This window comes from Plodia interpunctella, chromosome 11, assembly GCF_027563975.2.
Source record: "Plodia interpunctella isolate USDA-ARS_2022_Savannah chromosome 11, ilPloInte3.2, whole genome shotgun sequence".
In the NCBI taxonomy this organism is placed as follows: domain Eukaryota; kingdom Metazoa; phylum Arthropoda; class Insecta; order Lepidoptera; family Pyralidae; genus Plodia; species Plodia interpunctella.
In genome coordinates, this window is record NC_071304.1 from 7,422,103 (window position 1) to 7,445,137 (window position 23,035).

The 23,035-nt window shown below is 35.1% G+C and overlaps 3 protein-coding genes across 4 annotated transcripts in view; all 3 read right to left on the minus strand.

Moving 5' to 3' along the window:
• Nucleotides 1-5,219, minus strand: part of LOC128673473 (uncharacterized protein) — a 70,690-nt gene extending 65,471 nt beyond the window's left edge. Inside the window, exon 1 of the mRNA XM_053751329.2 lies at nucleotides 4,991-5,219. The gene's annotated coding sequence lies outside the window, so the exon portion shown is untranslated. The remainder of the gene's footprint in view (nucleotides 1-4,990) is intronic.
• A 4,028-nt stretch (nucleotides 5,220-9,247) lies between these two features.
• STUB1 (STIP1 homology and U-box containing protein 1) lies at nucleotides 9,248-16,273 on the minus strand. Its single transcript, XM_053751669.2, has 7 exons — nucleotides 15,946-16,273; nucleotides 15,418-15,616; nucleotides 14,915-15,056; nucleotides 14,237-14,339; nucleotides 13,672-13,728; nucleotides 13,249-13,365; nucleotides 9,248-12,405 (listed from the first exon to the last, which is right to left on the minus strand). Exons 1-7 carry the CDS (start codon nucleotides 16,063-16,065, stop codon nucleotides 12,280-12,282), a joined length of 864 nt encoding a protein of 287 aa, XP_053607644.1. The 5' UTR covers nucleotides 16,066-16,273; the 3' UTR covers nucleotides 9,248-12,279.
• An 806-nt stretch (nucleotides 16,274-17,079) lies between these two features.
• On the minus strand, nucleotides 17,080-22,847 carry LOC128673729 (uncharacterized). 2 transcript variants are annotated; one of them, XM_053751781.1, is made up of 11 exons: nucleotides 22,670-22,847; nucleotides 22,082-22,286; nucleotides 21,677-21,797; nucleotides 20,976-21,161; nucleotides 20,486-20,575; nucleotides 19,740-19,895; nucleotides 19,074-19,241; nucleotides 18,294-18,530; nucleotides 17,870-17,989; nucleotides 17,465-17,595; nucleotides 17,080-17,329 (listed from the first exon to the last, which is right to left on the minus strand). In XM_053751781.1, the coding sequence occupies exons 1-11, from the start codon at nucleotides 22,740-22,742 to the stop codon at nucleotides 17,182-17,184; spliced, it is 1,635 nt and encodes a 544-aa protein (XP_053607756.1). In that variant the 5' UTR covers nucleotides 22,743-22,847; the 3' UTR covers nucleotides 17,080-17,181. The 2 variants fall into 2 exon arrangements, with proteins under 2 accessions (XP_053607756.1, XP_053607757.1); XM_053751782.1 differs by lacking the exon at nucleotides 22,670-22,847 and having other exon boundaries at nucleotides 22,078-22,246.
• Between the last annotated feature and the right edge of the window lie 188 nt (nucleotides 22,848-23,035).

A 23,035-nucleotide genomic window follows, 5' to 3' on the forward strand; every position in this document is an offset into this window, starting at 1 on the left:
TAAGTTTTTGAAAAGATTGAGTATTCAAAACTTGTCTAGCCGTTTTTTGGTAGTTTGAAATGAAATGAAAATTTGAAATTTGTTTCTAACTGCAGGTTACATTACGGTATATACGTTTCTGTGCCAAACAGATTTTTGGCAAACATTAATGCTATCAACAGGCTATTGTGGTTTGGCATACGCCAAACATACATTTTTAATGCTAATTATATCGAGATTTTTTTCTAATATATGAAACAATTTTAACATTTTTATCCTGAAGTCGATGATAGTTGTTACTACGGTATTCAAATTTTCTTAGCGAAGTTGCTACGCCAATTTAAAAGAATGCTTCGAAACATCGTAATTGCTACGACGATGGAATGTATCCGCTTGCTACGAGAGCTGGTAGTGTCTTGCTACGAATTGTCGTAGCAAGCCACATTCATTTCAATAGTAACTACAGTCAAACGATGTACTGAAACGAATACAATTCTTGGGTAATTTAGTAGTATTAATACAAATTGAGGATATTATGGCGAATTGATTCACTTTGTGTGATAAACGTGAATTGCTTGCGTTAATACCACATTACTTTGAAAGGTAATTATATTGCTTTATTTGTATACATGTGCGACCAACTGTACTTAGGTCTACCCAAAGTAATAATTGGTAAATCTAGGTTTAGTCGAACTTAAGCACACTACACCTAGGTGTATCCAACTGACACCGGCTGCATGTAAACTCCGACCAGAACTCCGTGGTGTTGCCGAACTTCAGGGTTAGTCGTAACATATATATTTTTACGCTGGTCACAGCTATATACACAGTGTACAGTCAGCAGTGCACCCTACCCAAATTTATGGCAAATACGTCCCTATTACCGTGATACGAAGATCTCTGCAAGGCAAATAGACATGGCGTTTACTGTACTTATATGTGTACAATGTTTTGCACCGAGCTGCTGGCACGGAAGCGATCTGTCACCCGTCGTTGTTTAGAATAATAAATTTTGCACATAAATGCAAGATCACGTTCCGTTTTATTTATTGTGTGTTGAAAGACTTTGAAATATCCAGCTTAACAGGGAGTTTTTTAGCAATTTAATTTGCAAATGTAGGGGTTTCGAGACTAGTTCACATTTTGAAAGATTCATTTTATCATTTAACTGAAAATGTGTTTTTTTGCCTGTGAAGGTCGAATTTCGGAATAAATGATTTGATTTTGATTCCACTGCTCCGACAAGAGACCGAGATAACTCTCAGATGAGAGAAAAATAATAAGGTAGTTAGGAATAGTTAAGCAGGTATTAAACCTAAAAAATACTATACTAATACTAATAAATAAAACTAAAAAACGTGATATTGAAAAAAATACGTATATTTGTTAGTCTATCAGTCGTGGAGGCATCTTTACGAGTTAAGCCGAGGGCTGTACAGAGCCTCATTCGGCCTCTCCTCTCGTGACCTCTCCCCGACCTCGGATTGAGGGCCGTTTTACTAAAAGATAATATGCAACTCCTCTCGAACGATTTAGATCTTTATTATATGCATTTGGAAATTGTTTTAAGTCTAGTATAATTTTCAATATTTTTACACAGTTTTATTTTTACAGTGCACTAGTCGAATAAAAGCCTGATCATAGTAAGGAGATATAATAATAGTTCTATTGAACGCAAATCCCACTTTCCACTAATATCATATGCGAAAGTTTTAATGTGAGTGTGTGTGAAACATCCTTATTTGTTGCTCAATAACACAAATCTGTTGGACGGATTTCAATAAAATTTGCTACATTGGTTGAATATCCTGGAATCACAGGGAACATTTTATCCCGAATTTTGAATGAAAGCGTTGCCCTGGGACGCAACTAATGTGAGTTTATTATTTTTCAGTTATTTCTAATGGTAAGATGGGAGACAATGCATTTAGCATTGAATTCTATATTTAATTCCCGATTATAAGTACAATTTTTGATTTTGCAACATTTGTTAGATTCTGTAGTTTTCATAAAAGATTTATTCAAATTCAATAAATAAATAAAAGGAAATACTCCCTTCAGTTCGTTAATTAAAAAATATGTTCATAAAACTGTTTCAGTTTAAAATAAAGGTCTAGTTTTTAAACTGCACGAAAGTTTCAAAGTAGCAAATGGAAGCGCAGCTTTCTTTTGCGGTCTCCTAAAGCTTTTGTGAGTGCTTGGGTAAAGGAATTGAAAGAACTGCAAAAATGTTTCTTTTTTCATCAAAAAAATCAAGGCTTATTTAAAGTTTCCCTTGGATAGGTACTCGGAATTACTTTTATACATTTATTTAAATTATTGCACAAAATACAATTAGTAAAAGTAAGTACAAAAGGTAAACTTAATGCTAAAATCATTATCAAACGGTCATTATTGGGTCATACAGAGAACGTTATGTGGGTGCAAGATATTGTAATAATAAAGGCATCATTTTGCTTCTAGCTTGTTTTGAATGAAATGAATATTTTTCTAAACTTCGCAATTTTGAATGGTATTATGTAGTAATTTATAATGATACCCAAATATATCTTCCTCGTCATCATAATCGGCAGCCGTTTATATCCCACTGCTGATATATTCCTCTATTATATATGCCCTTCACCGCCAAGAGTGGATTTAATTGCATTTCAGTGAAAAGTTCATCTGTGAGTTCATCTTAATGAACGTGTGGAGCATGACCCACTCTTTTTTTCACACACTTAAATACGAGTATATATCAGTAGTTAACATTTTATACATTAAAACGGAATCAACGGCACATAAATAAATGTAATTTTTAAGAGTGTGATACATTTGTAAATTTATGTTTAAATGGAAATCAATCCAAATAACAAAATTAATATAAGTTGAAAATAAAATATTCGCGCTTTGAATATCATTCTGTATGACTATTGTCGTTTAAACGACGTATCTTGCGAAAATGGCACGATGTCCCATTTTATGCGGATGTGAGCATCTGAACGTATTCCGAGCCTCTTTGAGGAAAAGATTGCAGGCTGCGGGCACCTCGACTTTGACGGAACGCCGTATATATGCAACGAAAAAAATTACATTTGCTTATACTTGGTGGCTTTTTAGAAAATTTTACAATATGTTCAGTAAATGGAACGAAATGAAGCCTCGCACTTTGTAGAGTTCCGTAGTTTCTACAACGACTAAATATGAATATTTAATTAAAATTTTGACAAGTTATGTATAATAATAAATAGGTCTAAAGGTTTTCCATTGAGTTATTCGAAATTTTATAGTAGAATACAGTTGGTGTGATAATTACCCTACGCCGTAATGTTTGAATTCTTAATAAAAACCGTTTCCTTGGTAGAGGGGGACACACTTAACTGTAAAGAAAATTTTGGCACTTTAAAGCATAAAAATTTACGAACGGTTTAATAAATCCAAAATCGAATCTCCCAAATCTGTAACATTTTTAAAAACCTATCCAACAACATCCTACACTATTAGGACCCCACACTGTCTGTAGGACTACGTAACCTTAAAAACGACCATTGGGTCCGCCCTAAAATAATACCAGTCCTTATTCTTCTATCACAATCTCCAACGGATGCCGTCGATGTCGTTTTGTGGGTAATGTCCAACTAAAGGACAATAGCCTTCCTCCCTCAGCCAAATCTTAATTTTTCATAGGGATGCGCAGACGATATAGGATTACGAAAAGAAACGTATTATGTTGGACGTTTAGGATTATATTATTGTAAGTTATTTATTAGAAATATAACCACAGATTATATTCATGTAAACTTTATAAGTATCAAATCTTGGCACAGAAAGACTTTCGATCATAAGATAATAACGTTTTTACATCTCGGAGACTGAATATATCATTATTAACTCTTTTATAGCTACTTAAGATTGAGTATGCTATAATATGTTTGGTTGTTTAATTCTTTTAATAAGCATGAATAATTAAAAACTGACCAAAATTTTAAAATAAATATTTATAATATTTTTTTTATACTACAAGCAAGACACGCAGCCCACCTGATGGGAAGTGGTCACCACGCCTGCAACACCAAAGATGCCATAGGCGCGTTGCCGGCCCTGATTAAATCTTTTCACGCCCTTTTTAAAGTACTTCATGTTAAAGACCCTTAGAAACAACACGGCAGGGTACGCGGGAAGAAGTTCCTTTTAAAGCGCACTGTACCGACTCAAGATTTAGGACTCCAAGGTGTGAGGATGAATTCCCAACGGTGGTTCGAGAGGTTCGATACTGGAATGTGGCCATTGGCATAATTTCATGATATTAATATTTAGATGCACCTTAAAATCCATGAGTAAGAACTAACATGGACAATCCTCTATAATTTTTTTCTAACCCAAAAAGTTATACTGATTTGTTATACTGCACAAATAAGACTTTTTGTCCATTCTCTTATACTTTACAACTAGATGAACTGACCCCAAAAAAATACATACATCCTTAACAACTTAATTGATAATAGTATTAACGATGATTTAAAAAATCTTAAATAATTGTTAACATAAATGTAACTAGCACAACAACTAATAAAGTGAAGAACTTTACTTACAAGCCATTAACGGATTATGTTGCCTCATTCGTAATGCACGTGCTGAAAGCAATTTGCGGCAAATAAGAGCGGAACGACCACTCACAACTTGGCAACAACAACAACCAGTCATTATATTAAAGACTCTTTCATTTTCACTCCGACAATTTGTACCTCTCATGCAAAATACCCTTTCAGACTCAAATGTAATTTCGCGTCATTTTCTCCGGCGATAACCGTAGAAATCTTTAGGTTTGGAGGCTTTTATGTAACGATTGTGATGCCGTGCGTGGCCGCGAGCACACCTACTCGATGACAACAAATGGGCACGTCCGATTACGTAAACCTTATTTTATGAATATCCCGTGAAAGTTTGGAAAATCGATATGAAAATGCTGAAAATTTCCGCCGCTAATGACATTGGTAAACATGTGACGGCGCAGTCGCATGCATGGACTTACGGGAGGGTAGAGTGTGGCAGTGTGGCCGGGGATGGTCACCTCGGCGTCTCCATTGAATGGGAATAGTTTCGGAAGTAGTCACATGTCAGACGGTGGCGCGCGCGGCTGCGAAGAGGGTCGAATGGGGACTGAAGTCTCGGCGGTCGGTGCGAGCACGTGCTTTGGTATCAATCAATCGATGCGCGGCTCCCGGCGCGAGCGCGACATTCACGCGAACAGCTGACGGGCCGTAAACATGAATCGGCCCCCGCCCTGCGCGCCTCGCTGACCCACTGCGCAGGGCACCACCGGCTTACACAACCGCTCGCTTAACTAGGGTGCGCCTTATCTAAGTTCTGATAGCCTTTCAGCATCAAATAACAGTTGACAGTACATCAACCTGCACAGTTTTATTGCAAATTTACCGCTATTACCGCAGCTTGAAGATCCATCTACTAGGGTAACTTGATATGCGATTTACTGTACAATTTTATAGATAAATAAATTATTCTATAGAACATTAGCTTACCAAGAAAAGGAGTAAAGTATTAAGATGTCTCGCCTATCTATACTATTATTATAAAGAGGTTTAGTGTTTGTGAGTTTGTGATTTTGTGAGTTTGTATGTTTGAGGCGTTTAATCTCCCAAACCACCTAATCGATTTCAAAAATTATTTCACCATTTGAAAGGTACATTATCCAAGATTGCTATAGGCTATATTTTATCTCAAAATTCCTCGGGCAAAATCTAATCTTAGATAAGTTTAACCTATCACACCTATAACACTTCACCGGGCAAGTATTGAAGAGACCTTGATATATATTTTCATAGGTATAATTTTAGGTACTTTTAATACTACAAAAAACATAATTTGATTGCAACTCAGTAACGTGAAAAATAGCCAATGTTAACGAAATTCCGTCGATAATGACGCGTATTTTCATTTTATTGAATGAACATCCTAATGAAGTAAGTTTGTACTACTAAAGAAACGCACACTAATCCATCACACGGGCTGTGATTGCGTGCGTCGCGCTTGCGTGCTGCGCCCAACGACAAACGAGAGGGACCTGAGACCAGCAATTACTGAAATGTATACCCTCAATGCAGGAATTAATTCATTGCCGCCTCCATTTGCAATGAGACCCTTTTGTTCTCTTTGCAAAGAGAAGAGATTTCCATTTCTCCATTAATTCATTTAATTTATAAGTAACTTTAGAGAGGCTGACTATTTTTCAGACGATGCAGGTGAAGAAGAGTAAATTTCACAGAAGGTGGGTCATAAAAGTAAGTGGACAGTTTAACATTTTATACGGAACCGGCACGCGACACAAAATACTTCTGTACCTGTGAAATAAAGTACCTAGATACATATAAGTATTGTTAGCTTATTACTTTGAAACTATTCAAAACAATAAATCATCTAACTTTGGGTGTATCAGGTGTGAGCCACTAATGCAACAAAGCAACGCAACGCTAAGCATAAATATCGGTACATCAATCACTCATACGCCACAGCGTCGTATCGCATCATATCGTGCAGCGTTCGTCGCTCACTAGGACACCGAGTGACATGAAATGAGGTGTTGATACTCGCATGTTGTGGTGACAGCCTCAAATTACTTACTGTCGGCTTTTCGTCATAACCTGCCTTATTTGACCTTCCGAACCTGTAGAGTATTTAAACCATGTAATTGGTAGGTACTCCGTTGTACGTAGTTCCTTCCTACTAATTCCAGACTTAAACTTAGGTAATATGTGACGTACCACAGGTTATCATCCTTAGGTAGGTACCTACCTAATGACGATATTTTTGTATGTGTTTTTATTTTTGATCGGGATAGTTTTTCATTAACACAATATGACCTACAGAAATAATACCTACAGAAATATGGTTACAGCAGTGCAGTATGGTTCATTTTTTTTAATTCATTGGTTTGAATAACTAATTAATAAATAGTGTTGTTCAAACAATGCCTTATTAGCTACTTCTTATAACACATAACACAAGTCTCGATCTTACCTTGGGGCTGACTCGATCTGTGTGATTTGTCCCTATATATTTATTTACTACTAGCTTTTGCCCGCGGCAAATTAAAATACACATAATTTGTAAAAATGAATACGTGTAGTCTGCTATATTAATTACACAGTTTGGCTTAACAAAGGAAGTGCCACTTTATCTGAGATCTCAGTCGACGTAGGCCTTCATTCATTATTCCGCGGGAAACATACTGCTCGTTATATAGAGGCTAGACACGCCATATACATAAGTAGAAGTGGACTTTCAATAAATAGCGTTTTTTACCATTTCACGAAGCAAAAATAAGAGGGTCCTTATTGCCGTTAAAAAAATAGTATAACGATACGCGGGGCTGAGGCAGACGAGTGGAGAAGAATGACGTTTAAGCGTCTTTAATTGTAGCTGTGCACAAGTTGATTTCTTTCTCTCATCTGAACGTTTTCCCGGTTTCTTCCGGAGCCCATCGTTGAGTGTCGGAGTCCATGGTCCGCTATTACATAGTATGGAGCATCCAGATCTTTTTATTTTTTAGAACAGCTTTTTTCTGCAGACTTTATAAGCGACGGAGCTCAGTGGATTAGCGGAGGTAGGTCTACTTTTACTTATCTACTTTTCTAAGTACTTTTTCTTCTTCACTTTGCAAGGTATTTGATATTGTTAGTTGAAAGACCATTGGCATGTACCCTTCTAAATGAGAATAAGTCTTTTTGGGGTTTCCCCCGTAAGGACCAGACCAAGCCAGCATGACCAGACTATGCTATAAACCGTGACTAATTGGAATTAAACATGCAAGGACATAACTACGACACTAATTCAGAAGTGTATGCGATTGAAATATGTTCAGAATGTGTCCCAAATGTATAATTGAAAGCCAGCGTGATTGGAGGGCGGCCAGGAGCAACAGTTAGTTACGATGCAATAGAAATACGATATAGCGAGCCTGTGCCAGGGCTGCTACGCTGCTACTGAACTATGATGACAGCTTGTATTTCACATACCTAATGTGAAATACAAGCTATTTAAACACTGGCCGAAAAGAAAAAATAATTATCTATTTATTGGCTTGGTAGGTTATCAGAATTAAAAACTTGTAAGTAACTAGGTACAACAAATTAAAAACTGTTTTGTTATGTCAAATAAACACATTTCCATATGATGTACAGCGGCAAATCAAAGATCAATTTATAAAGGTGAAAAAATATATGAAATATTATTTTTGTTAAATATAAATTTCTTTGGAATGTAATTTCTATTACGTCCATTGCTATTTCAAATTTTAAATGGAATCCCCCTTAAAGGCAGATGTTTAAAAATTCAGGTATGCGTAAATAATAATAATAACGCTAATATTGCTTGCCTGTAAGGGTAAACTGTTGAAACTATTGTATTGTATGCCATCTATACCTTGTAGTACTACACAGTTACTGTAATAAAGGTATCTGAGTTTGAGTTTTATAACTCTAAAAATGTATGAAATCAAAACAAGATAAGTGCTAGCCCTATTTTGGCAGCGATTTCCTTTTAAATTGCTATATTGTCTGAATGAACAAGCGTCTCGTATGCTGGCACGTCGAGTAATACGTTTATAATAATTTAATTCCCAGTAACAACAGGGCCGGGTCGCTTGCCAACAGCTAAGTTATAGTGTTGTTAGCACTCTGGGTACATAGGTACTTACGATTTCTGAGTTCTAGCATCCGAGGAGTTTCATTCAAATGTAAATTTTTATTTGTGATTTATATAACTATTTGAGTTTACTTTTTTTTTCTTTTCATCTGATTTGATTGTCATTGACGTTGGAGCGTGCGATCTTCTACTGCTAGGTACCAGTAGGTACCTAAATAGCAAATTAGTAGCTAAATAGTAATTTAGCTACTAATTTGCTGAAATTAAGTTTAAAAATCTAATAAAGATGAGAGATGTTAAAGACCGAGAGAAAGATAAAGTGTTTACCACATCTGTTATAGCTTCGAAATTATACAAATAATTATTATAGCATATTTTAAGCTAAAGTATGTTTGCCTCTGTCAATTTCAAATATTATTTATTAACGGCATCACTTTAAACGGCATCGATAGCCTTGGCGGGAACAAGTCCTCCACCAATACCCAAGCAGTGGGCGAGAAATTCGAGATCTATCCGAAGAGTAACTTCATAGTGATGTGGGGATCTAACATCACTTTTACTTACTTCCATTATAATGTTACCTTATAGGACAAGGTGTAATAAGGATGTAATGAAATAAAAATCGGGATTATAAAATCACATTTACTTATAGTAACATTACAGTCACATGTTTCATCATATATTACTTATCTTTTCATTCGGAAACGTACCGAATAGGGCTATAATAGACTTTTATGTCAAAGTACATATAATATTAAAGAAGACCCCACACGTTGCAGAATCGGCTTTAGACGGTCAGTAAATCCTTTATGGAATAAATGTGTCGCTAATACCATTTGCATCGGCTTTAGCAACGGACATATTTGCGACACCCTTATTACATAGACACAAAGGTGTTTCTCCCGATTCCGAAGTATAGAGTCATAGAATAATCTCCATCAGATATGGTGCTAGATGTGGTAGGATTTTTTTGAGACCTTTCAAAAACGTAATCCAGCTCAGTCGTGGCCAAAATCTAATCACATTTATAAATGCAGTCAGATTTTAAATGTGTCCAAATTATCAATTCCATTTAATTATCAAATCGCGCGTTTAATAACTAAAAGAAACTAAACTCAGTAGACTATACGACCCAATTAACAACACCTATTGTATAGACACGTTTATTTGCCGTTTTACTTTTTATTATTTGCTTGATCGATGATATCGTAAGTATTACTATATACTCCGTATAAACTCACGGCAAGTAACTTGTAAATACAATGACCTCACGCGAGTACATTTAAAAATATATTTTACCGACTTGTCCTATAACTGTCTCGCAAGTTTAGAAAGAGACGGCTTTAATACGCCTTTGCTATTCGATATCGGCTGTCAAAAGTGAAGTGAGTTCGCAGCGAACCAATCACATTACGATGTCGTTGCCGTCGTGTCACAATGACATATTGTGATTGGTTCATCGGTCGATATTGAATGCCAAAGAAGACACTGTGACAGCCGAAGATTATTTGCCTTAAATTATATTTTTGAATTATCAAGCGTAGAATTGATAAAATATGTTGAAACAAATTAGGCGTGTCGAGTCTACTAAATCAAATAGACAAACTTATTACTTAGAAGATTAAATGAGAATACAGACAGCCTTTACCTTCGAGGTAAGAAATCTTAACATTATTTAGCTAGACAAAATTTTAACATTATAAACACATTAAATTCGTGTTAACACAGTTCATAATTAATAGGCAAGTGAAATAGCTAAAGCCTTAAACATAATAATCACATAACGAAAAAAAACAAAATGTACAATTTCATCACAATGGGTACACAATCTAACATACACTTACATTTTCTGGCAATACCTACATTATTACATGGCCTGCGGCCTACTTTTATACTGCAATTTCGTCTTTTCTTGCCAATTGAGCACAATAAACAAAATTAACTGTCCACAACAGCGTTTCTCATACTATTTTAAAGATGGAACAACTTTGGAAATCAAAACATTTGACGGAACAGTAAATTAAAACTGAAACCGACACTTTGAAAACCGCTGGACTATGAATAGAAAGCATATAAGAAATCAGAATTTCTCTTTGAAGAATTTTTAGCAAACTAACAAGTATAAGAAACAACAAGTATAGGAATCTAACACAACGACGACACGAAACTTTTAAATATATTTGCACTATTTTTTAGCGTATATTTGCTGAGTAGTAATAATTATATGAACCGATTGTTTCTAAGTAGTTGTATCACTGAAAAAATATCAATAGATATATGACGTAGAAGAGAAAAATGGTGCCAAATTTATTTATTAATATTTCGACTAATCCAAAAAAGGATTACCTTTTTATCAAGAAGATACGATTAGATTAAAAATAAACCTTCAAAAGAGGCATTTTGTTAGCGTGAAAAAGCAACAGAGGCTACATTCCGTATTCATTTTCAAAATACAGACAAGACAGTTTCAAAATATTGAATTTTCTTATTTAACTTACAATTAACATTCCACATTATATTTGAAATAAATTATGTACAGGAAAACAATTTTGCACAACCTTAAACAGATTTACACAGGGATTTAGGAACAACGTCACAGAAATCGATAATTATTATACACTCCACAATGAGTACAATACAACGAGTGAGTGAAAGCAAAAAAAAATAACACAAACTAAATTTTGAAAACAGTTCCTGTAATACATAGCTGTCATTAAATCATAATACACAAAAATCATGAGACAATTTTGTCGAATTCATAATGTCATAGAAAACTATTGCGCTTTGTGTCTTATTAACACAACAGATTCTCAATGTCCAGACATTATAAACATTGATTATTTTTTTTGTCTCGAATTTGCCGATCTTACGTGTAAATGTGAATAAATTCACTATAGGCATATGACACACGAAATTGCACCCAAAGCTATTTAAATACACGCCAGTTATCAAATGTTAGTATGTATTTTGTAGTAATATTTTAATTGCAATATAATTAAATATTTGTCGTGAGAAGTGTCTAGTTCTATTTGAATAATGATGTGTATTTTATACCAAACGCGGTCGAAATTATAACTAAACATAAATCTATGTCATTTTGATACATTACCAGATATTGCAGCGCCACCACGCATCTAACTTGCACTATATACTGGAATGATCAAAACTCATAAATGTGTCTGTTTCAGCGTTTGCTAAATATCCACATAGCATAAATATCCAATAGATACCGTTAAAATTGTGTTGGATCATGGAAATGGATCTGGCAAATAACTTCAGGCAGATTTAACTATATACCACTAATTCTGAATTGCATTTATCTTATTTTATTGATTTATTTATTGATTCAAATTAATTTAGATATTTCTTTTCCATATTGTCGCGCCATGTTTTTGTTTGTTAAATGTAACGATTTGTACTCGATTCCCACGATACAGGCCTAGCCTACTGTGGGATCATTTATTTTATATGCATGTAATTCTTTTCGAGAAATAATTAATTCTTATTCTTTCTAATTGTGAAACACAATTTTAACGGCTATCTGGCAAATTTATCTGTCCAATTACAAGATTTTATCAAAAAGTGGTGAAACAGAGTCTAAATGAAACACAATGACCAATTCACGACAACACGTGACACAAAACGATGGACAAAGTGAAGTTAGTAGTCGAGCGCCCATTCGTTGTCCTGGAGGAAGGCGTCGACCACCTCCTTCATGGTGAAGTTGGGTATGAGCTGGTCCGCGGTCAGCTTCACGCGGGTCACCGGGTCGAAGTGGCCCACTCGCTGGAAATTTCAATATTTTTTTAAACTTTCTCGCTTTGAACTCACAAATAATCAACATATTTTTTCTCTTTAACACCTTCGCAGTTCCTGGGGCTATAACACCAGTTTAAAAAATAAATATTATTTTATTTATTTACCAATTTAAACTTCATTGCACAGCAATACGATGTGTAATAGTACCATAGGCCGACTTTAACTGAACCATAAAGCGAAAAGCATTATCTAACAGTGAACCTTTGAATGAAACAGATAATGCAATGCGGGTGTAGAATATATATTTACATAAATAAAAATATAAATATAATACAGTACATACGACTACACTATATAATTATATACATATACAGATGTTGCCCGGGGCTTCGCTCCCGTGGGTATTTTGAGATCAAATATAGCCTATAGCAATCTTGGTTAATGTACCTTTCTAATGGTGAAAGAATTTTTGAAATCGGATGGGTAGTTTCGAAGATTATCCGCCTCAAACATACAAACTCACAAACGCTTACATCTTTATAACAATAGTATAGATTACACTATATAGTAATTTATACTAAGGTAATTACTTACAAATAATATATACTAAAATATTCATGAACGTAAATATATAAGGATTATATGTATATAAAATGTTATGGGTATACCATTTTTATTCACTGTGATTTCCCAACGCGCGACACGATAATATGAAATGTATCGATTATAGTGTCCTATATTGTATAGTCTATACATGACAAACCCATACACGCACATCCATAAATGTAATTATATATTCTCATATGTGACATCAACAAAAGGATACACCAAGGGCGGGACCACACGCCACAAGCTTATACAACAAATTACCTCGAGATGTTCCTCTATGTCCTTCTTCTCGTAAGTGATGCCGCTGGGTGTGATCACCGGCTCATTCAAGATCTCAAAACTGATTTTACCACACAGGTAGTCTGGTACGTCGCGTTTCTGTATATCACATAAATATAATATAATCACAAATATGTACAATCCACCAACTAATGTAGATTCATGTAGGTAGGTACCCCAAATGACCTACTTGCCGCAATTGGGGTGAATTCACAATGAATTTGGGTAAATTGAAATGATGTTGACTGTACGTGTACAGGGTGAAAATAATAAAGATTTTTTTTTTTCATTTTTGTTTGAATAATTTTTTTTTTCGTTATCTTGGGAGACTTTAATATTTTTTTTTTAAATACAAGCCATATACCTTAATATATTTTTAACAGAATAAATAGAAAAAGAACTTACCCTTCTTCTATCATCCATTTTTGAAAATAAATTATTGAGCTCACTACTGTAGTTATTCTGTAAAATACAATATAATAATATTTTAGAAACTATTTTTATGGGGAAACGAAACTATTTTTACGGTTTATATACCTACTATTTAAACTCAAAAACATTGATTTGCAAAGTGTACATTTTACGAATGTACATATGCGAAGATTTTATTGTGAATATCATGCTTCAGATCTGCCCCCAAGGAAAGTAATCTACTCCCAGTAGTTTCGGCTATATGTCAGTTATTTAATCACAGTAAAGTTTTATATAAACCTAGGGGCCTATCCCAACTTCGACCGGGTAAAACAATAATAAATTATACACCTAAAGCTTCCTCAGAAATCACAATAACTATTGGTGAAAACCTTCCCCGGATGGTGTAATTACTCCAAAACTATCGATATTTGGAGTTTTACCACTTTAATTTAGACAAGACAGACAGAGGCGAGAGTGGGACTTCATTTTACAATATGTAAGGATATATTGATAAGTAAGAAGGTCAATGGCACTGTGATCTAAATAGTTTACTCACACATTCCTCCTCGACCTTGATAATTTTCATATTAGAGTCTTCCTCGTTAGTATTTTCTAATTTAATTGCTTCTATTCTACGTTGCATATCTTCACTAATTAACCTGAAAACGTAAATACTAATTGTTACCCTAGTGTATATGAAGGGAATTTTTAGATAAGCATAGAAAATGGCAATAACCAACTCAACTTATGTGAAACAAATTATGTGATTTATGCTTTCATTGGATAAGACACAAAGTTAAAGTACATACTTGAATAATATTATGGAAATGTAATTATGATAAACCAATTTAACAAACCACCAAATTAATTTTAATATATTTATTTAATAAAATGTTAATTTTAATATATTTAATGACAAGGCATTTTTACAAAATAAACATACAATATAGCACATAAAATACTAAATAAAATACTCCAAGCTATTAGATGTAAGATATAAGTATAATTAAATATGGTTCCTTTAAACAGCTAACCATGCAATTCATTACTCACAGCTACGCTACATAGCCATCTACAACATTTATTTTAAATCTGACACAATTTGACCCATTCTAGTGGAAATATTCAATAATACATACAGTCAGGTACATACCTCAAGTCAACAACAGATAGCAACTTGAATCATATCATAACAAACAATTATTTTCATATAGAAAGGAAAATAATGACATACCTATTTAAATAAGTCTGCAGTTCAATCTCTTGAGATATTCTTTTCTCTTCTTGGACATTCCATCGTTTCTTCCTCGCGACACGGAGTTGGGCCGCTATGTCATCACCGAAATTCAGTTTTTGTTCACGAGCCAAATCACTGGCTGTAAGTTTATAAAACATTATTCATGATGATATACTAATTTATAAATAACTAGTGGCCCGTCCCGGCTTTGGTCGGATAAAGACTTAATAAATTATACACCTAAACCTTCCCCAGGAACCACACTATCTATTGGTGAAAACCGTGTGAAAATCCATACATTACTTTTTGAGTTTATCGCGAACAAACAGACAATTGCGGCAGAGGACTTATAAAATGAACAATGAACATTTATTGTTAATTAATAATAATAGCCCATAACATTATTTTATTCATATTTGTAATTAATATAATATGATTATTATTTCTTCTTTGTGCCCCTACCTACATTACAAAATTAATTTAACATTATTGTTATGTACCTCGGTGTAAATGCTTTATGGCTTCATCATAGCATTCTAATTCCACTAATGCTTGTCCAAGAAAGAAGTGACCCTTTACTTGATTATTGTCTATGTCCAGGGCCCGCCTGCAATCCTGGCAGGTGGCTTCCCAATGCTTCATCTTGAGGTGGCATAGAGCCCGGTTGGTGAAGTATGTTGCAACTGATGGGTTCTTTATCTAAAAACACATCACATAAACATTAAGAAATTTAGTTATGTTTCTAATAATCATTTAAGGCTCTAATACACTGGTACACCAATTTTATTTGTTTAGAAGAAAGAGTTCACAAGCTTATTTTAGTGAGAATGTCTAGCCTTATTCTGGATTTAGAATTTTCATGAGCTAATCTAGATTACTAAGAAAGTCTAAATACTGAAATACTATCTAAATCTACTCAAGCAGAAACCTACTGTCATACTCATTTTCGTTGAGAATATGACCTCTAATCTAAACCTCTCTGTAATCGATAAAACTTAATTTAGATATAGGAAAGTAGCAACACTTACAATAGCCTTTGTATAGCAATTCATAGCATCTTCAAACCTTCTCAAACTGAATAATCTGTTTCCTTGTTCTTTCAGCTCTTTGTCGGTCAAGTTAGCCGTAGAATACATGTGTTTGCTCATGATTAGATCTGCCTTATTATGTATCTACTTATCGTAAGAATCGCACTGATCTCATTATATTTATAGAAATTTCTTTTAAGATCTGCAACCTGCCACCGAATTCACAATTTAACAAATAAAAATAAAGCGTACCATGTATGTACCTACCTAAACGTATTTTTATTTTCTAGAAAATAAATTGAAAAGTGTCAAAATCAAAACGAATGTCAATTTTGACAACTTTTGAAGTGTTGCTCATGGAATTAATAATTATTAGTGTTGCTAGCATTTAGGTTTATTTTTCGTGATGACTGATAACACGCAGAGTTATATTTAACACCGCAGAAACGACAAGTCTTCTCTCCATAATCTTATGAATATGTTTTATGCCTAGTGTTTCATAATCAGTTTTATGGGATTATCCATTTTCTCTTCCAATTATTTGATTTGATGAGGGTGATTTAAAAGTAGAAGTACCTAATTATTTCCATGGGTTACATGCTGGTTTCCAACTAGTCAAATCTTCTATAATGAAACCAAAAAATACCTTTATAGAGCTTGTATTTTACTCGTTTTATTATACTTCTTTTTTTGACATTTCATTAATATATTTGGCTGATATGAATTTATTTTTCTACCCAGTCAAGTTTAATATTTCTGTGGGCGCAGTGCAAGTTTGCATTTCACTTCTCACCATCGAATTGAATCGAAGTGAGACGTAGCGAACCAATCACATTGCGCTATTGTGACGCAACGACAAACACATTGCAATGAGATTGGTTCGCTACGTCTCACTTCGATTCGTTTCGATGGTGAGAAGTGAAATGCAAACCCACACTAATCCGTTTGAGAAAAATAACAATATTTATAAAATTATTAAATTTTTATGTCATTTATTTTTGTAGAGGTACCTACCTACGTGCGTTCAAAGTTTTGCGTTTTGTTTTTATTAGAACGTAGCACAACCAAATAACATATACTTTCAACATTATCTGCCACTCTTTATTATAAATAAATAAAAAACGATTATTTATTTATGAATAACATTTTTAATAAGAAAAATTAAGTAACTAGATAATAATAAATAACAAAAGATAAATATTACAAATAAAGATAAATTTACATTTACAAAAAATATCAAACAGGTGACGCGTGCGAAGGTATCTTGAAAACCGGGAATAGACATGAGAAATCTCTGCTCCAAAGGCTGAAGCGTTTCTCTGTGTCCTTCAAGGGAACAGCTACTACTGTAGCATTCGATATATTCTTTTTCGGTTTAGGTTTGCTGAAAATATAGTGACGAATTTTAAGAAATTATTTATACAAGTAAATTTTAGGAGGGTGGAACCGCGCGCAAAAACTTAGGTTAATCTATAATTTTATTGCTATAGGTAGGTAGGTAACTAATCAGTTTACTCACGTTGATTTTTGTTTGTTAACAGGATCTTTGAGGAGAGGCGGATTCAGGGGGACATCTAAGGTTTCCTTCATCATGGGACACGGGAAGTGAGCATTGTCCTGGGGTATTATGCCTTCCACTAAACGTTTTGCCTGTAAGTAGGTATACGCAAGCAAAGAAATAAAATGGAATGGAAATTTTTAGATGATAGTACTGTACGATTGAGAAGAAAAATACAGATTTTGTGAAAAAATTATCAGCCAATTCAAATCAGAAAATAGTGAAAATGAAATTAATTTATTGGTCGAATGGAATGTGATAGAATTTTGGTCAAATCTTACTTTTACCATAATATAACATCTAAATCTGGACAAGAGCTTTGTAATACAAACTATTTTCACGAATTTGGTAGTTTTGACAAAATACCTTTCGATATTTATGATTCTTCAGAATATTCTCGCACCATTGCCACAGGTTTTCATCGGCTGCCCCCCGGCTTTCAAGCCTCTCTGACAGCTCTGCTAGGTTTCGTAAAGGCTTCATATCCTGGAAGTTATTATTCAAGTGTAAGATTTCGTAGGTATGTTGGAGAATCAAAACATGTTGTGAAGCAAAATTACTAATTTGTGTAACCCTACAATAAAAAAAGGTGTCCAGGTACATCTAATTAGAATACAATGGTAGGATAATGAGACCGAATGCAAGACATTACCAGAAACAGATTGCTCAGCTTGACCATTCCAATTCCACTAGGAACTACGCGCCAGCAGACCGCTCGCCTGTCGATTGCGCAATGAATTTCTAATTAAGATGGGTTGTTAGGAAAATTAGACCCAATGCAAGACGTTACCAGAAATGGCTTGGACAGCTTGTCCATGCCTAAATTCTTGAAGGAATACGCGCCAGCAGACCGTTCGCTGGACTTGAAGCTGGCCGCGTGGCGTACGCTGCCGCTCGTCGCTTGCCCCTTGACCCTGATCGACGGCGCAATGCTGGGAACACCGCACGAGATGTTGTTGTTGCGCACCACAGTATCTCTCGGCTCTACCATCACGTCTATGCTCAAATTCTGACGCAGCATCAGGTCCTGGTAACATAAAACAGATATTGCAAATACCTAATTAAATTAAGTGTTGTATTTTTTTAACTAGTTAACTGCTGCAAAACACGCATGGTTCGTTACGAATCGTACCCAATGACGGCTAAAATGCCCTATAAGTACAATCTACGGCACCGTCTTTGCATTGTTGGAAAGATCGACCATTTAGAATTTCGGGATATCTTTAGATCTTTCTATATTATAAGCGAAATTTGAGCTCTACGAATGATTTGCTTACTACGAACCAAACTATGGAGTTACGACTTTGGTCTACGTGCTACGGATGTGGACTGCTTGCTACGAACAAGCTTTGGAGTTACGACTTTGCGTTTGGTTGCAACGAAAGATCGAAAGTTTGTTCCAAACTTAATTTCAATATTTTTTGTCAACTGAGATAACAACCAATATGAGGTCGATTATATTATCGAGTTTTATTAAGTATTCACGAACTTATTTTCAGATTTCAATTTTGTATAAGTAACGAATTCGAAAAATATGTTTATTATGATAATATTATATCATTATTTCGACCTGCAACTTCTCCAAATCCGCCTCCAGCCGTTGCTGAGTGGCCTGTTCTATCCTGTACTCATCTATGAGGTATGCCCAGTACTTGTTCACTCGGGCGCAATCTGTAAGCTGGGCTTGTGGTATGTACGAGAGGATACGCTTAGCCACTTCTGATGGTAGAAGTTGGATCTGAAGAGAAAGGACTACTTCATTAATTGTCGTTAGAAGGTGGTTCCCTGAAGACTCCCCTAGATCATGCATCCAAGATGTTCTTTTGTCCCGACTAAGGTTTATTATTATTTATTATTATTAAAGTTTTTTATTATTTTTAAATAATTTTATAATGCCACTAAATATATAATATCTTTCCACTACCAAAGGATTGTCTATGACACTGTACAGGGAGCTTATTACCATAATCTCTTAATGTGATTCATTTCAGGTTCCTAAATTGAGCTGCACTGCATTTGAATCGTTCCGTAAAAGTTGATGGTAGACCTGCAGGTCTGTGTTTGTTTAGTTAGATATATCTAAGTGCTGCCCAGTGTGTCTCTCGCCTCTCCCCAGACTATGTCCTATAGGACTATCTGGGGCGCCGCATGAGCATGCAGCATCAGAGCTATAACCTAATTTCTCCATGTTTTAGTTGTTTCGGCTTATTAGAAAATGGTTATAGAAAATACTCACATAGCACTCAGTCTCAATGGTCTCAGGTTTCGGTCGGTTGACCTTCCATATGTTCTTCTTGGTGCCGTCCGTGAAGGTCATCTCCAGTTCTTCCAGCTTCAGGCTGTCTCGCATTGCCTTAATTGTCGAGTTCCATATTGCTAAGTTAGCGTCCAACTGACAACATGAAAACAAACTAATTATCATAAGCTGCGCTCTGGAGCTTGGAAATTCTAGGACGTAAAGTACTATTTGCTATTTCGGGTTTACGGTTTACCAAAATATCTTCGAAATTCGTCCAGTAGATATTACGTGATTCAATAACAAACCTACAGGCGCAGTAAAATGTTTATCTTTGCAGCCTAGTTATTCTCGCACTAGCTTCATTTTCAACCATTTATCTTTCGAATCCGATGGATATTTACTGGAATCTAGCCTGTGGGTCTAACCTGTAACAATGCAAAACTACAAAAAATCGAAAATAATGGTTCATCCATCGAAAGTACCTACTTATTGTTATTAGATGAGTTCATAATATCCTGCAAATCTAATTAGCCCATTCGATTTAGATTCAAACTTGTTTGTAACTTTTTTTCTTGCCCACTGCTGGACAAATCCTTACCCTTTCTGCTTCCATTAATGCCATTTCCCGCCATTCTGGTAACTAGCACTGATGTAGCGCACAGCGCCACAACTTTGCAACCTTTTGTAACTATTTACGAAAATCGTAACTTCATAGAACTTTTTATAGAACCTACCTAACCTACCTCTTTTTGAGCTTGTCCTGGAGGTTGGCTTGGTTTCATATCGAAATCTGCATCATAATTAATGGATTTGGCTGGGATATCTTTCTTGCCCTGAAAATATGCCTAGTTATAATGAAGCTCATTACATATTAATGTTCTCATTTTTTTTGTTTTCTTAGATTGGCGTTGAGCTAGGTTTCAGTAGGTAAAATTGAATATTTGGAATTCAAACTAGTTGATAATTTAATAGCCTAGTTCGTAAAGTCGTAGATTGAAATCCCGACTCATAAATTCTAATTCATTACTATATTTATAAGTACTTACTTTCTTACTAAGTCTTGTGTTTTCCGTCCTAGTTCAGGATCACTCCATATACCCTACTCCCATGTCGTACAAGGCGTAAAATCACAGCCGAATCTTCAACATCACAGCCCAGAAGAGAGAATGGAACATGGTTCACGAGATAATGAGAGATGTCTTCATTTATACAGACACACAGACGCCAACAAACCTTGTCAGACGAAGTTGCGTCCTTTTCCTTATCTTTGTCATTCATGACTACGATACATTCCTGCAGATTCCTCAGCTGGTCCTCACGGTACCTCTCGTACAGAATCTGGGCCCGGTGGAAGACAGCCCACATCACGGGCCCTCCTGACAGCGACAACAGTTCCAGAAGGACTACGGCTTGTAGTTGCTGAAACACGGCAAATTAAATAGTTCGTACGATAACAACATTACCTCAATATCAAACGATGTGACGGTACAAAGCCTTTATAAAGCGATATGGTTTAGTTTCAAAATACCATAAAACCCATACTAAGTATATTTGCTGTAATGACTTCCATGAGCGACTTGGGCGTTAACAATCTGAACTGAAACTGTTAATATAAAAACTAGCTTATACACGCGACTTCGCCCGCGTGAATTTGAAATAAACGTGATTTTCAAACTTTCACCTGCCCATTACAGTCATTTGGGGATTGTGTTTTAAAAAAATAGCCTACGTTTGAACGGAGGTTAACTAACTAATATGCATACCAAATTTCATCAGAGTTTGCGACAGACTATCACGTTTATAATATTATGGATAGGGTACCTACTGAAAATGATAAGTACCCTGGCGCTCTTTCGTTTCGGAGAAAATAAATATTTCGTGAACTACTACTCTCTAAATCAGTGGAACTAAGGTAGTTAAATGAAAATACCAACTGGCTCTAATGAAAGAACCCAAACGCGGTCGTTCTTCATGACTTGGGCCAGGGTTTGTACAGGCAGAGCTGTTCTGTTGTGATCCATTGGCACTTGGTCATAACTGCTCCACGGTTTTGCCCTGAAATGTTGGAAAATGTCTATTGATAACAAGATAGCTAGGAATACATCTCTTTTCAACGGGAAAAATATATAAATAAACTGGGCTGGGCATATAAGCAAAAGGTCCTATCAGTAATCCTATCTAATATTATAAAGAGATAATATTTTTATTTTTGTTTGTAATGGATAAAGTCAAAAACGACTTGGCCGATTTCGATGAAATTTGGCACAAATATAGACGAAACCTTCTGGTTTTACCCGAGCGAAGCCGGGACAGACCTCTAGTGAACAATAAAGACCTACTGATGTGCAGATTGGAAAGCATCTTTAGGCTGGCAGTTCCAAATAGATTTCAGCAGACAGGATAGTGTCCACGCGCTGCGCACGTCTTCCAATAGCGCAAGTAGGAAACGCTTCTTATTCGCGCATGATATCCTGGTGAACCAGTTCTTCGTGGCCAGAACATGTTTGGAGAAATACTCTTCATCTCTCACGGTATCTCCCGCACCTGAAATTTGAAACTTAATAGAAGAGCAATGTTCAGTCCTAATTTGTAATGCCATAAAATGCTTTCGATGAAATGCATTCCTAAAAATAGATATCTATATCGAATCTATATCGTATCGAAACTATGTCTTTTATTTTTTTTTCATATCACGTGTTTTCAAGTGAATCAGAAACACTTCAATTGAAAACAAAAGTAAAAGCTCGATATTTTTAATCATTCTGGATTTCGATGTTTTCTTCTCTCTCACAGATTGAGTTCATAAGTAGCCTACGCTGCACTAGCCTAGCCTGCCTCAACACCAGAAATCAGCTCCATTTTGACATACAGTATTCATATTAGAGAATATCTTCGAGAATATCTTAGATTTACATAGCCAATATTACCACACATCATGTCCGCTATTATTAAGTCTTTTACAAGATGCATTTGCTTGGTCAACTCTGAAAAAATAGTCATTTCTACGTTGTTTTTAATAGTTCAGTATGTATTATGGAGTATCAAAGATAAAATTAATTAATAACTTCCGAAAATCAATGAAACCATACGATGACTCAGTCAAAAATGTCAATATTAAAAAAAAACACACATCCAGTAAGCAGAATTGAGACACGAAGTTCTGAAATCTAATTTAAAAACTTATTTTTATTTGGCTAAGTACAACAACTTACGAGAATTCATAGTAAACATTGGAACGTATAAACGCGTTTGAATTTCAAATATTATATAATATTTGATTCCAGCAACAGACC

Coding starts and splice junctions, on each gene's coding strand:
- STUB1 (XM_053751669.2), bottom strand. CDS start 16,065: ATGAGCAAACACATGTATTCTACGGCTAACTTGACCGACAAAGAGCTG. Junction 15,057..15,417: donor CATAAAGCATTTACACCGAG/GTACATAACAAT, acceptor ATAAACTTACAG/CCAGTGATTTGGCTCGTGAA. Junction 12,406..13,248: donor ACATAGAGGAACATCTCGAG/GTAATTTGTTGT, acceptor TGAAATTTCCAG/CGAGTGGGCCACTTCGACCC.
- LOC128673729 (XM_053751781.1), bottom strand. CDS start 22,742: ATGACTATTTTTTCAGAGTTGACCAAGCAAATGCATCTTGTAAAAGAC. Junction 20,576..20,975: donor ACGCAACTTCGTCTGACAAG/GTTTGTTGGCGT, acceptor GCATATTTTCAG/GGCAAGAAAGATATCCCAGC. Junction 19,242..19,739: donor CCATTGAGACTGAGTGCTAT/GTGAGTATTTTC, acceptor CTTTCTCTTCAG/ATCCAACTTCTACCATCAGA.